The sequence below is a fragment of the Tigriopus californicus genome, chromosome 3 (genome assembly GCF_007210705.1).
Source record: "Tigriopus californicus strain San Diego chromosome 3, Tcal_SD_v2.1, whole genome shotgun sequence".
In the NCBI taxonomy this organism is placed as follows: domain Eukaryota; kingdom Metazoa; phylum Arthropoda; class Copepoda; order Harpacticoida; family Harpacticidae; genus Tigriopus; species Tigriopus californicus.
This window is the reverse complement of record NC_081442.1, coordinates 2,611,459-2,624,766: the sequence shown is the minus strand read 5'-3', so window position 1 is coordinate 2,624,766 and position 13,308 is coordinate 2,611,459. Positions and strand designations below refer to the sequence as shown.

Sequence of the window (13,308 nt, the reverse complement as noted above, 5' to 3'; positions counted from 1 at the left end):
ATATATTCGAAATCACATCGGCAAATGATTACACAATGCATATAAATATTGAGAACAGAGAAACGGCAGAACTTACTTTTCTGAAGTACACTCAGGAGCAAACCTTGGGTCAGGAAATCATAATCTTTAAACGGGGAAAAATGACCCAATCAAATAAACCACCCAAAACGTCATTGCTGAAGAATTTGCCTGCTTATTGTAATAAACAAAAATGGATCATCCGATTGGAAAGTAGGTGACTCATGATTTCATAAACCCTATCATTCTTCCAAATAGAATCGTGGCAGAAAAGAAGATTTTGCATTTGCGGGTTTGACTTAACTTCCTCTGCCGAAAGCCAATCGTTAAGGGAACCCCGACCCAACAGCATTGCGTAAGATTCATATTTTCTAACATGAATAACAAAAGTGAAGAGGCGAAAGAAGCGGGAAAATCAAACTGAACGGAAATCATAATTTTCAAGATCAAAGATTTGGATGTTCAAGTCAATAATTTTGTCCAAAAATGTTCCTACCTTGAGATATTTAGAATCTTGTTTGCATCATACTCTGGGTAACAGGGAAAAATCATTCATACCAGTACTTAAATTTCGAACCAACGTCCTTACCAGAGTATTCACTCGCAAGTTTTGGGCTGTAGCTAAAAGAATTTTAGTCAACCCGGGTTTTTTATGGTTCAGATTTTTAGCTGTCTCAGTTCAATTTGAGCTAAACGTGTGATACAACATGGAGAAAGAAAGAAATTTGACTTGCGTGAATGAAAAATACGAGTGAGATGAGTTCGTGTAGAGATCCGAAATATTTTTTGTCAGTGGTTGCCAGGAACATCCAAGCATTCATTGAAAGTGAATCAAAGGTGTTTTAACCTCTACAGAGCGAAAAAGAGCTAACTATTTTACGATCCTTGAATTCCAAAGTCAATCACTTTAAGTTATAAACAATTAGATGCGTAAAAACTGGATTATAATGGTTGGAACTTTTCAGCAGCAGCCTCTTTGAAAGGATGGAGGACGATCCAAGGTAAGGCTTGAAGCGTCGTTTTAGCCCCATTTCTTAATGAGATCAAAGCCTACCGGGGTATCTGACGACAATTGGAAAGACCCCCAGACATATTGCGACCTCCATGACCATTCCCATTCCTACCCCAGACAAACGTGGTATTCTGAAGGTTAGGTTCTGGCACCGGGATTTGAACCCACGACACATGAGGAAAGGAGAACAGTTTTTGCCATGGTCTCTTTGATCGCCTGGCTACACTAACGATTTGGAACTTAACTCAATTTTGCTGACAATTGACAATTTAAGAAACAATAGCTATGCACCGATAAATAAATGGAAATTGTTTGAAAACACATTAACACACAAAAGGCAAAATAAAGACCGAAACGCATGAAAAATATATTTACAGCAAACCCAAGCCATTTTGAAACCATTCGCAATACATGTTAGCAGCCCGTGAAAACAGAGAGATTCAGAGGCCCATGAAAACAGAAAAGATTCAGAAGCCAATGAAAGCAGAAAAGATTCACAAAGATAGGATAGCATTTTATGCGCATTGGTGATTCATGGTTTTGAGCAACATCTCATGAACACACTTCCCACTCCGGTTTTATCACCTCCCCCCATCCAGACTCTGGTCGTTATTCCACAAATGACTTGACCGACGTCACATCTTTCTGGACCTTTGGGATTGGCAGTAAAATCACCCACCTCACAAATCGACTTCTGCCATTGGCCAGTTTCGGGGCAAAACATGTCTACGCAAGTGCAGTCTCTATCATCTGTTGAAAGAATACATAGTTCGGAGTTTTGAGCAATCAACTGAGTCATGCAATAAAGCAGGGCATTAATAACTATTCTTGATTAGAGTGCAATAATCACAACATTTGTTATTTTGTTGTTCCAACAAGTATTGCTAATTTTATAGGATTTTTATATGTTACATAGGTTGTTAGTGTTATTTGTAAGACCGTTTTCCACATGCTGTGAAATGTAAAAACGGTTCTATGCACCATTAAGCCAAATATTTGAACGCCTCTGTCTCATTTATCTCGCTTTTCCTCAATTTTGGCCAGGTACAATCATCAAAATTTTGCCTTGCTGTTTCCTCTTTGATGAAAAACTGTCTAATTTCAACATGTTCAAGATGATGTCGGCTGCTAATAATGATAGTCAGTATTTCGAGAAGAGGGTAATCATTACAACATAGGCCGATTCTCATTTCCATTTTGCAATAATTCTTGGCATAAAAGAAACAATTTGCATGTTCCATTGTCGAAAACTGGAAAAGCTGCATCTGGGTGCTGTTCCATCCACAATCAGGGGCGAAAGGTCCTAACCTATTGAATTCCCAATATTTTAATCCCAAATGAATAGTGAATAAGGATGGACACAAGGAGTATTCTTGAGCAATGCACTAAGTGGATTACTGTGATAGCTCTTGGAGATGAAACGCCCTTAGTAAATGGGCTTAGCTTTTTAGACCTATATTCAGGTCTCCGGTTATTATCGGAACGAGGGCATCTAGCAAACAAGGGTGACTTTGAAGTCAAATTGCCACTAGGTATCTTTCCTCCCCATAATTACAAAACGAGTTCAGTTGTCTGTCTCGAAATGGGGACTCGAAAATTAGGGTTCACTTGGCTTCCAACTTAGGGTTACCCTTCAAGTCTAAGGAACATCTATTTTCGGCCTTTTGAATAGCTTCCATAAAAATGTTCAATTCTTAATCAAAGCTTTCTAACGAAGAAAAAGAAAAACAGTCTCTTACTCTTTAAGAATTTATCACTTCGATTGAAATTTAAGTCAATATGTAACCAGGGCACTTTGGGACTAAAGACGATCAAAATTGGGCAATCAAATCTGAAATAAGTTAAGAAATGGTTCAATAGATAAATTTCCAAGTACGTCTTGATTAAGCATGCCTCCAATTTACTTTGTTTGTTTTTAAAAACTTTTTTTATAATGGTTTTAGGCATGTAAGTTTTTTATGGTGGCTGGAATTTAATAAGACAATAAAACTGCAGTTGCTCTTTTTGATTTTCTGAGCAAGAAATATGACAAAATGTATTTGGATATTTCTTTGAAAACTTGATTGGGCTTTTTGACCAAATTGGGAGCAGGTAGCGGCTAAGACTTCCCATTGATAAAGTTTGGGGAGGAATGTGGTCCCTTTTGACGTTAAGCTATTATTGAACGGCCAATCGCAATTTCTTTTTTAATGACACTTATCAAAAGACAAAAATCTTGTTCAGAAAAGGTCGAAATAACTTGTGCTCTGTTTTAACTCTTCAGTAATGAATAATGCTGGATTCATTCAAAATGTGCTAGGGTATTTCAGTTAAAACTTTAGTGGGCATTTGAACCACTCTGTCCCACAGTGAGAAAACTGGTGTGCAGGCTAATACTGGACTACAAGATTGAAATGCTGCAGAATGATGATATAACAGAATAATGTGAAGGCTGCCCTTGCGTGTTGGACTTGCATCCCAACAGTCTTCGACACACACCACAGTACATCAGACACTAACTGACAATGTCATCATTCTTACCACCCCAATGGGGCTGAAATAGGCCCTTGATTTTCGTGTATCCGCCCGGACATGAGTGGACAAATTCTCCATAATTTCCATCAGGATGTTCCAAGCTGTAAATCTCCTCTTGACCGGGGTCATTGCATTGGAGTCGAACACCCGTTATTCCTTGATTCAAAGATATTTTTGTCTTAAATGCCGTAACAAAGTGACCATTAAGGCATTCTTGTTGGGGCCCTGTTGTTCCCCATATACCCGTCAACCGAAGTTCTAGAATTCTCAAACAATTACAAACCCCTTCCATGCAGAAACATGTTCATGTCACCTGTAGTAGACGTGCAATCTATGTTGCAAGCCTCATACACGGTTCCAATGCCACTGCAAGGTATGCCTCCGAACCTTGGCTTGGGGTTGACGCAATTCCGCTCCAACCATCTTTCCCCGTTATCTCCACAAACTAATTCTGGCAAATAGCAATCACTCCAACCCGAATATGAGCCCCATCCTCCATCCTCTGTAAACAGGTGGGGCCAAAGTAATCCGTAAAAGTTGAAAGAAAGTTCTGGACCAAAATTATTCCCCTACCAGCGTCACCTTTAAAACACAGTTTTGATTCATTGTCTTCTCCTACACATGAGTTGCCTCCATTTGATGGACGCGGAGACGTGCAAGTCCTGGTCCGAGTTTGAGTTCCCGCTCCCGTGGATCCAAATGTGGGTTGGCAAATGTCCCAAAATGACCAAACGGACCATTGGCCATTAACTGAGAAGGACAAGAATTTTCTTCAATGGTGGCAGTTGGTCGCAAATAAATGATATCTGTTCACAAGAAAGTAATTATCGTTAACTATCAAGGAATAGCATTGATCTAAGCTAATGACCAATTTAGCTGAAGAGTATGCCATAATAAACTCAACTAACGCATGGCGTGACACAACGACAAACATGATTATGTTATCTAAAGTTGGCTCGTCTTTTATCCACAAAATTCCCTTTTGCGGTTTTGCGACAATTTTTGTCATTGGAATCGGGTTTACCCGGACAATCACGAACAAGGGAACAATCTTTGAAATCCAAGTCAGATCCTGGGCAAGGAAGGCCTCCAAGTTTGGGTGATGGGTTATCGCAGGTTCGATATCTGGTTTCATTCATAATCTTGCATTGAGAATCGCAAGCCATCCACTCACTCCACTCACTCCATCCACCATTTGCTAAATGGGAAACAAGCATTGGTTATAACACATACAGGGTGCGCCAAAATATCATCTACATATTGATTTTCATGGACTTGATCAATTGTAAAGCATTCGTACTAAGCACATAAAATTGAAGTTGGAAGGCAGATATCATGGCATTATATTTCTCAAATAGACCGCCTTTGACGGCCACGCAGAACTTGAGTCAGGGGACAAAGTTCGCGAAATTCTTCTTTATGCACCAATTGGCGACCCAGGCCTCGCCAGCAAACTCCTTCAGCTTGTCCACAATGTTGTGGAAGGTGGCACTGTCCCTGGACTCCACATGCCCCAAGAGGCTGAAATCCAGCAGATTCAGGTTGGGGTTATTTGGGGGGGCAGTCCAATTTTGACCAGAATCCTGTGGAGCCTAACCTTAGTTCAAGGTAGGCCTGGATGCGGAGAATACCCCGATGGCGGCATGGTACTTATTAGTGCTGTAAGCCGTGGCGGTATATGGCAAAACTATGGGATATTTTGATGGCGGTCTCCCTTTGTCAATTTTAGCCACTACCCCCTTTCGCGCTTCCTTCATGTTGAAGAGCCAGTTGTGTCTGTTTTTTTAGTTTAGAAAATGTTCGAAAATGGTTGGTAATGATCACATGACCTCCCATTAACCGAGGTATCAGGGCCACAAACAAGTGTGGACGATAATATGGCGCACCCGGTGATTAGAAACAAAATATTACTTTGAATGCACTTCCGTCCAAAGATTGACAGAGTAAAATTACCTCGACATCCTTTTGAATTGCAGTATGCCATCATCAATATTGATCCGGGACAATCGTTAGCAGGATCTGTCGAACTGCAAGCTCTTGATCTTTGCCTTACTCCGGATCCACATGTTTCCGAGCAAAAGCTCCACTCTCCCCAATCCACCCACCCTATATGAAACAGATTGGTTTAAGGAAGATATCTGCTGCACCCAAAGAGACACTTACCGTTATCTGATTGAATTTGTAAGCTTTCCAAACTTTCTTCTTCAACTTGCTGCTCCTCATTTTCAAAATATTTTATGAAGGAACAATATTTTGAGTTTCGGCCAAGCTTTGTCGTAAACGGATTGATAACTCCACATCCTTGGCCAGGACTTATTTCAGTCACAATTCGGCCCCACCCTGGCTGGCTATTTAAAAGAAAGATGATGACTTCAATCCTCATCCAAAAGCGGGTGACCCACATGGTTGAAAATTCCCTGTTCATAAATGAACGTATTACAAAGAAAGACCTCTCCACGGCAAGGTATAAGGCAATTATGATTTGAGCACACAATCCAATATCCAATGCCCCTCTCACAACAAGGTCTAGGGGTCGGTTAATGAGTGATCATGAATAATCAAGTCGTCACAACTAGCTGTATCATTTGAAGTTAGGTCAGGTAATGTAATTTTGCTGACATTGGATATAATTTTGTCAGATTCAGTGTTTCGACACAGTAGTAGTAGTAGTAGTAGTAGTAGTAGTAGTAGTAGTAGTAGTAGTAGTAGTAGTAGTAGTAGTAGTAGTAGTAGTAGTAGTAGTAGTAGTAGTAGTAGTAGTAGTAGTAGTAGTAGTAGTAGTAGTAGTAGTAGTAGTAGTAGTAGTAGTAGTAGTAGTAGTTAGGTAGTAGTAGTAGTAGAATAGTAGTAGTAGTAGTAGTAGTAGTAGTAGTAGTAGTAGTAGTAGTAGTAGTAGTAGTAGTATAGTAGTAGTAGTAAGTAGTAGTTAGTAGTAGTAGTAGTAGTAGTAGTAGTAGTATAGTAGTAGTAGTATAGTAGTTGTAGTAGTAGTAGTAGTAGAGTATAGTAGTAGTGTAGTAGTAGTAAGTTAGTAGTAGTAGTAGTAGTAGTAGTAGTTAGTAGTAGTAGTAGTGTAGTAGTAGTAGTAGTAGTAGTAGTAGTAGTTAGTAGTAGTAGTAGTAGTAGATAGTAGTAGTAGTAGTAGTAGGTAGTAGTAGGTAGTAGACGACAATCACATTATGCAGTTTTTCTAGGAGGCAATTTCAATGTCCAGACTCAGGTTGGTTTTTGTCTGAGGGTGCTGTTGGCCTTTAAACGTCCTGAGAATCAAAGCAAGGACCTAAGGACTGCGATAGCCCCATCTCCTCCCTAAAAACGTGAACTTCCGACGGATGGAGTTGAACACATTAATTATTAGTTAGTTAATTAATTAATAAATAAGCAGTTAATTAATAGTGCTTCCTTTCCATTCTCTCGGTTTTGCTTTTTTGCGTTGCAAAAACTTTAGAGTTGACAGATTTGGTAACCGATGCAAATAATGTTATTCAATGCAAAAAATGTCATGTCTGAATGTATAAAAAAGGCAAAACAAGAAATTGTTTGTTGGAACTGTCCGAGAATGAGGGCCGAAACCCCTGATCATAACCAAAAGTCATGCCTTGAAACTTGTATCCGTAAACGTCATGTTGTTCTCTGCCACCCATTCATGTATTTATAGAGGTCTGCTTGCAACTCTGAAAGGCTTTTGTTATTACTACCACAGACTAATTTGCTATCGTCCGCATTAGACGAGATGGAGGCACTCAAGATCAAGTTTGAAAGAGATGAAATATCTTTCTTTTCTGCTTTGGGTTTGGTTTTTCACGGGCTTTTCTAACCGCTACAGGGAATTTAATCCCCAGTGCTATTAAAATGAAAGGTTATAATTCGTCTATTTATTACCTTTCAATCTTTGTATGATATTTGGTCTACAAACGAATTTGAATTGGCAGACCGAGCTAGGCCTTGAATGTAGGGATGATCTCGAATGCTATCTAAAAATTGGTCCAAGTCTGACTTGAAAGATGCTACCGGATCAAGAAGGCCTATGTATTCCCTACGAATATCAGATGGAAGCAAATTAAACAATGAAGGAGTCCGAGATAGAAGAGAAGTGGACTTCATTGTTCTAACTATCCAAGATTCTCGAGGGCTTGAAGGTGCTCTCAAAACGCACATTAAGCCTCTACGGTCACTAGAATTGACGTCAAATCCTGGGTTGGGACAAAGCTCATGAATGCTTTTAAAGACTTACAGCATCAGAATTCTTTCGCACCTTCTCTGAATACTGTACAATCCCAACCTTTCCAACCTCTCCCAATACGAGAGCTCTTTCATTCCTGACATCTAACTTGTTAACGAGTGGACGTTCTTTAAAAGTGGGGTAAAAAATAATGAAACTTGTAACTTGATTTCGAATACATTCTTTATTAAACTTAGCATCATGTTTGTTATCAATTCATAATGTTTAACAAGGTCACACAATAGCAATGGTTCGATAATTGAAAGGCGGGGTTACCTTGGGCAAATTTTCTAGGCAATTATATTTATCTGACACTTGTATTGACTTTTCAGCAACAAGGGGATTAAATAGCCATTAAGTTTTGTTAGACAAACCGTTGGAAAATACCGGATGATACCCGACATGAGAAGTTGTAAAATGTGGGCTGAATTTCTTCGACTCGGTTTGCCAACTTTTCATTTTTCCCACCCGTCCCAATTTTTCAAACAGACAAATAGTGAAAACGAATCCCAAAATTTGCAGAAGTGCACAACCAATTCCAGTTATACCCAAAAGAACTAGATGACTTTGAATCTGTGCGGCCATTGGGTGGCGACAACCCTGAAATTGATGAAAGGAGCTTACATTTAGGAAACACAAGATACTAATTCTGATAATATTTATTACCGTGTAAGGAATGTTAGATGGATGATCACTCATTCCGCAGGCATCCGACATAGTTTTGCAACAAGAATCTGGAACTTTATTCCGCTTGGAGGCTGTGAAGTACCATTTACTTTTGGTCCAATCCTCGTAATAATCGCCACCACAACAATTCAACTAAAAAAGAACTTCTTATCAGGATTGTTCATTAACAAGAATCAAAATTGCTTACTTTTTGTTGAATATAATCCACGGCTTCTGTGATGTCTCTGTCCACGGAGTAGGTTCTAATCAGATTCGGACCAAGGTTTTGGTGCAAATCTAGCTCAACTTGATCATGATACGAGTAGGAAAGCATGCACAAGATCAATTCCATCATGAACATAATTGCCACAATGAACCCGTACTAGACAAAGATAATTAGATATTTAGTTTACTTGTTTCTTCTTCAACTTTAAATATAATCGAGGTTTTTGAACGATGAATACACGTTGAAAGAGGCAAGTCACGCTAAGCAAACAATAATGTCTTCTTGAAAATTGAAGAAAATTGACATTGTATGATGTAGAAGGTTTACCTTTTGTATCAATGGCAAAGTTCACGGAACGTTTTCAAAAATCAACCTTGCAACCTCTCTCTGTGATTGAGAGAATTTCTTTTAATACCATGTTCTGTGACTGACGAAACAATCTGATTTTTTAGAAAAGCCAATAATTGCTCCGTCAAAATTGCGGACGTGGACCTATACATGTTTCATATTCATGAAAAGCTAGGGCCCTTGCCAATTATTTGCTTGATTCGACTTGTTTAGTTGTACAATGGGCATTATAAATTGCATATCAATAGTACTTGGATACGCTCTACGAAGAATTAACCAAATGGCGCTTGCTTTTATCTTTGTTTACATTACGTTCAATCCATGAATATAATAAATTAGGGTAGATCCTTTCTGAATCGTATACTTACCAATCCAATGGAGCATCGTTGCTCAAGTTTTGCTCCAAAGCAACCTATAGTTGCACCAACTATGCCCAATAGGCCGGTTGCAATCACAAGCCAAGTGATTAAGGAGTACGTAATTGTTGTCATTAGACTCAAGATATGCCAATGGGTCCAATGGTTCCATACCCCCGTTCCTCCAATGATAATACTAGAAACCTGCAATCAATCAAGAACTTTGTATTACTTAAATGAAACGCTGAAACTGAGGATGCTCTTTTCAAAGGACGATCCAGTGCTAAAAAGCTGCATCTAAAGAACAAGCAGTAAGAGTGAAACTAGAGATCGAGAGATCCCGGAAATATTTTCGCGAAAGTAAAAGAAGATGAATTTATTTTTTAAAGTGAAAATGGTGTGGTTGCGTTAAATTCTTAAATTGGGTTCATTGTATCGATATGGTGTAGATATAATGACATTCATTTGTGTTTTTATTTTTGTCACTTGTTAAAAGTAAGTGATGGAACTTTTGGCATTACACATACCCCACAAGGGGGTCTTTTCTGAATTTGTATTAGTTGCCTCTCACTCACATTTCCGATAATGCTTTTGGGGCTCAGTTTTAATTACAAAGGTTTTTTTCACGATTTTCATGATTTTTTAATGATTAACAATGGTCAAAGCTCAAGAACTTTCATCAGGAAAAACTGATGACTAACAGAAATACAAATTGGAAAATTGGGAAACAGAAAATGCTTGAAAACGTTGAGAAAAAAAAGCACTTGGGATTTTCCTCACTCGCTTTAACTTTGAAATATAAGCATGTGAAATTTAAACCGGCCAAAATATTTCTGTCACGCTGTAAATGGCCTTTGCGTTATTGAAGCTCCTGGTAAAGACGCATTTAGTTGACCGATCTTGAAATGGATTTAGTTCAAAGTTTAAGGAGCTTTTGGGTTCATGGTTAGTTATTGCCGGATTACCAAAATGCTTTAACTCAACTGGCTGGGTAGAATTGATGGTTCTCTCTTAAGAGTTGCAGTAAAAGATAGAAAACCTCTTTATTACCAGAATGATGTCTCATTGAATCATTGTGCAGGTTGGTAAATACAATAGAGGTCTCTCCCACCTAACTAGGCTCAAGGGTTCAAGGGTGGTTTTGGAAAATGTTTTGGATTAATGGCGAACAAGCATTTTGCAATTCGTTAAAGTAATGGCTTGAATTAAGTCTAAGTTTGATCGTGATGATAACTAGAAATCATCTTTCGGTTTAACAGCTGAAGCATGTCGAGTGAGTTTATCAAATTATAAAGTGAGCTCACACCTGATGATGATGCTGGTGAGGATCAAATAAAACGAGATTTGCCTACCTCTACTCAAGCCCTGCCCAAGATCGTATCAGTTATCAAATTCCCTTCTTTTAAGTGGGTGTGAAAAGTAAAATGAGCTTGTTCTCAGGACGGAAGGTCTTTCTCTATCCACCCTCATGAACGGTCAGGTTTTGATGCTAATAATTAAACTCACCAGAAAGATAATGTTGAAGATGACGAAGAATAATTTGAGGACTGTCAACGAATAGCAACCTTCGTTTCGAGGATTTTCCGCAAGGGAATGCTGATCACGATGACGTCCCTTGTTGTTCCCGTTTTGGGCCATCGTGTCAAACTCAAGAACTCACGACGATAATCACGAGTTTCGTTCACGCACCAAAGTTCCGCCCCAACTCGGCTGGATGGCGGCTGGAGCTGGAAATTAATTTATCATGACACTTCCACGTACAATTTGTACTTATTTGGGCCCAAGGCCTGGGCTTCTCTGACAAGCTTTTCACGATTATGTCATTCGTTGTTAGGGATACGGCAATCCAGTGGAAAATTGGGACTTCGTTGGCAAATGCACACGCCTTCTCTGTGTTTTCTTCTTCATCGGTTGAGGATTGAGAGTTGAGCGTGAACACCTTCCGAATTTTATTTTTCAGAGTTTGTTTTCGAGGTCTTACGTCATCTCATGTGGGCAGAATACAACTCTTTTCGTGCACAGTTTCTACACTTCGAATTCAATGACACCATCTATCATCGTTGATGATCCCTTGGTCACTGACAGATACCGAACTATTCATTCCAGAGGATGACCGTGAGATGTCCACAAATCTGGAATTGAGGCAAACCCGGAGTTATTGAGTTGTTTAGGCCACAGCTGTCGGGTTCTACCTTAATTGACTTTTGGGGAGGTCTCGTTTGAGAGGAAATGAGAATGGATGCGTTGTGCATTTGTACATGTGGCGCAACACGAAGGAAGAGACTATCCCGACGAAGTCACCCAGTACCCACAAGCAGTACATCCAGGAAGAGCTTTCGAGCGTCATTCGATTTTACCGGGACTACTGAGATTCTAGGGATAGAGTACTTAGCTTAAAGATGTTGCCAGGATTTGAAGGTGCACTTTTCAACTAGCACTAACGATGAATTAGCGAGAGAGTATGTGATTTCCAAAGACCATATTTGTGTGGTTGAAATGTTGTTTCACGCTATGAAAATGTTAAGAAATAGAGTTTAGAGGAAAGATTGCCAAACATGTTTTGAGAAAAGAGTTTAAAAGCGTTTGGATATTTGACCTTGAATTTGAAGACGATATCTTATCGATAGCCAGGTATCTTTTGCCATGATTTGGATTTGGATAGAGAATCAATTTGAGGCATTGAAATGCTTCACACGTTTGCATTTTAGTGTGACACTGTAAGTAGACAAAAAACAACTTTGCAATGGAACAAGCCAAATCGAAATGCTTGATTAGAGTTGTTAACCTAACGCTGATATTAGATATGGAACTGATTGCTCGTTTTTGAAAGTTTTCTTTTGATCACTTCAAGTTGATTTTCTCGCTCAAAAAGTCTTTGTAGTCACAAAGGTTTTTGACTGGAATGATGGTTCTGTAATAAGATGCATATTTCATCTCCTCTACGACATAAACGCAATTGTTTGTTTATGTCAATATTACGTTGTGAAGATGGCTTCAAAAGGAGAACAAGTTTTGCTGGCCCAAATGAAAATGGTTCTTGAAGATGAAATGGTCTTATTGAAAAGATTTACATGCAACCAATTGAACATGGAATTGATATTCTTTCGATGAATTTTGTTTTTTCTCATTCAGTAAAACATTATTTGCAATTGATTTGGGAATGCAAAATGCATTTCATAGCGCACAGAATTGCATTGAATGGGAGAATTTCCTTCTAGAACCACTTTCCAGTAAGGCTGGACAAGACACAATGGCCACAATAATTACGTGCTCTTCAAGCTGCATGCAACCGTCAAGCAACTTCATTGAATGAAGCATTATAAAAGCGAGCACAATGTTGTCAAAACAAACTAAAAACTGTTCTCGTGTACCAATTCTTCATGAGCCTGAGGTGTATCAATCCATATTTAGCTATACAATGTGACAGCACAATGCATCGTTTTTGCCCTCCTGCGAAATTCAAAACATCCAAAGAACTCCATCTGTGTTTTAGAGCGCCCTCCTTTTTTTTGTTCTTTTGCGACTTTCTAGAAACGTGCTCAAAAATGAGTCCGGTCCGTGTGAATATGTTGTCCGGACGTGTTCTCAAATATCACTCCGTATTCTTCCTAATGTCAACATCCTTTTCTCCTCCGTATCTGACTATGTTTACACATTGGACAATTCGGACAAGGAGCAATTTTAAAATGAGTGCACTCAACCTCAAAGCAAATCCAGGGCCGTCATTTACTTATCGCCATTAAGTACACTCTAAATGGACACGGGAAATTCTGTCGAGCAGATTGCGAAAATTGCACTTTTATTGCGGGCGAGTTGCGAATATTCACTGCAAAATCGAGCATAATGTTACATACATTTTAATTGCAGCAAAGCGTCTTGAGATTTGCAGAGCAATTATGACATTGCACTTGGAATTGGACACGAACTCAAATGGAACATGTCTATT

At 39.0% G+C, this 13,308-nt stretch overlaps 2 protein-coding genes across 7 annotated transcripts; both read right to left on the bottom strand.

Annotated features, from left to right (window-relative positions):
* Nucleotides 1-1,373: 1,373 nt before the first annotated feature.
* On the bottom strand, nucleotides 1,374-5,999 carry LOC131878211 (coadhesin-like). Of its 6 annotated transcripts, XR_009372974.1 has the most exons (8): nucleotides 5,708-5,999; nucleotides 5,498-5,650; nucleotides 4,569-4,742; nucleotides 4,118-4,294; nucleotides 3,858-4,046; nucleotides 3,551-3,802; nucleotides 2,770-2,861; nucleotides 1,374-1,780 (listed from the first exon to the last, which is right to left on the bottom strand). XR_009372974.1 is itself a non-coding variant. In XM_059224127.1 (7 exons), the coding sequence occupies exons 1-7, from the start codon at nucleotides 5,967-5,969 to the stop codon at nucleotides 2,842-2,844; spliced, it is 1,227 nt and encodes a 408-aa protein (XP_059080110.1). In that variant the 5' UTR covers nucleotides 5,970-5,999; the 3' UTR covers nucleotides 1,374-2,841. The 6 variants fall into 6 exon arrangements, 4 of the variants coding, with proteins under 4 accessions (XP_059080110.1, XP_059080109.1, XP_059080113.1 ...); XR_009372975.1 differs by lacking the exon at nucleotides 3,551-3,802; XM_059224127.1 differs by having other exon boundaries at nucleotides 1,374-2,861.
* Nucleotides 6,000-7,931: 1,932 nt separating this feature from the next.
* Nucleotides 7,932-11,709, bottom strand: LOC131878261 (CD151 antigen-like). Its single transcript, XM_059224185.1, has 6 exons — nucleotides 11,555-11,709; nucleotides 10,869-11,494; nucleotides 9,375-9,566; nucleotides 8,641-8,814; nucleotides 8,433-8,585; nucleotides 7,932-8,366 (listed from the first exon to the last, which is right to left on the bottom strand). The coding sequence occupies exons 2-6, from the start codon at nucleotides 10,998-11,000 to the stop codon at nucleotides 8,121-8,123; spliced, it is 897 nt and encodes a 298-aa protein (XP_059080168.1). The 5' UTR covers nucleotides 11,001-11,494; nucleotides 11,555-11,709; the 3' UTR covers nucleotides 7,932-8,120.
* Between the last annotated feature and the right edge of the window lie 1,599 nt (nucleotides 11,710-13,308).

Excerpts from the sequence above, each read along its gene's own strand:
- LOC131878211 (XM_059224126.1), bottom strand. The coding sequence starts at position 5,969 with ATGAACAGGGAATTTTCAACCATGTGGGTCACCCGCTTTTGGATGAGG. Across the intron at positions 4,743-5,497 it reads CAATTCAAAAGGATGTCGAG|CAAATGGTGGATGGAGTGAG; the intron begins GTAATTTTACTC and ends TTTCCCATTTAG. Across the intron at positions 4,295-4,568 it reads CCTTGTTCGTGATTGTCCGG|TTAATGGCCAATGGTCCGTT; the intron begins GTAAACCCGATT and ends TGTCCTTCTCAG.
- LOC131878261 (XM_059224185.1), bottom strand. The coding sequence starts at position 11,000 with ATGGCCCAAAACGGGAACAACAAGGGACGTCATCGTGATCAGCATTCC. Across the intron at positions 9,567-10,868 it reads TCTTCAACATTATCTTTCTG|GTTTCTAGTATTATCATTGG; the intron begins GTGAGTTTAATT and ends GATTGATTGCAG. Across the intron at positions 8,815-9,374 it reads AACGATGCTCCATTGGATTG|TACGGGTTCATTGTGGCAAT; the intron begins GTAAGTATACGA and ends ATCTTTGTCTAG.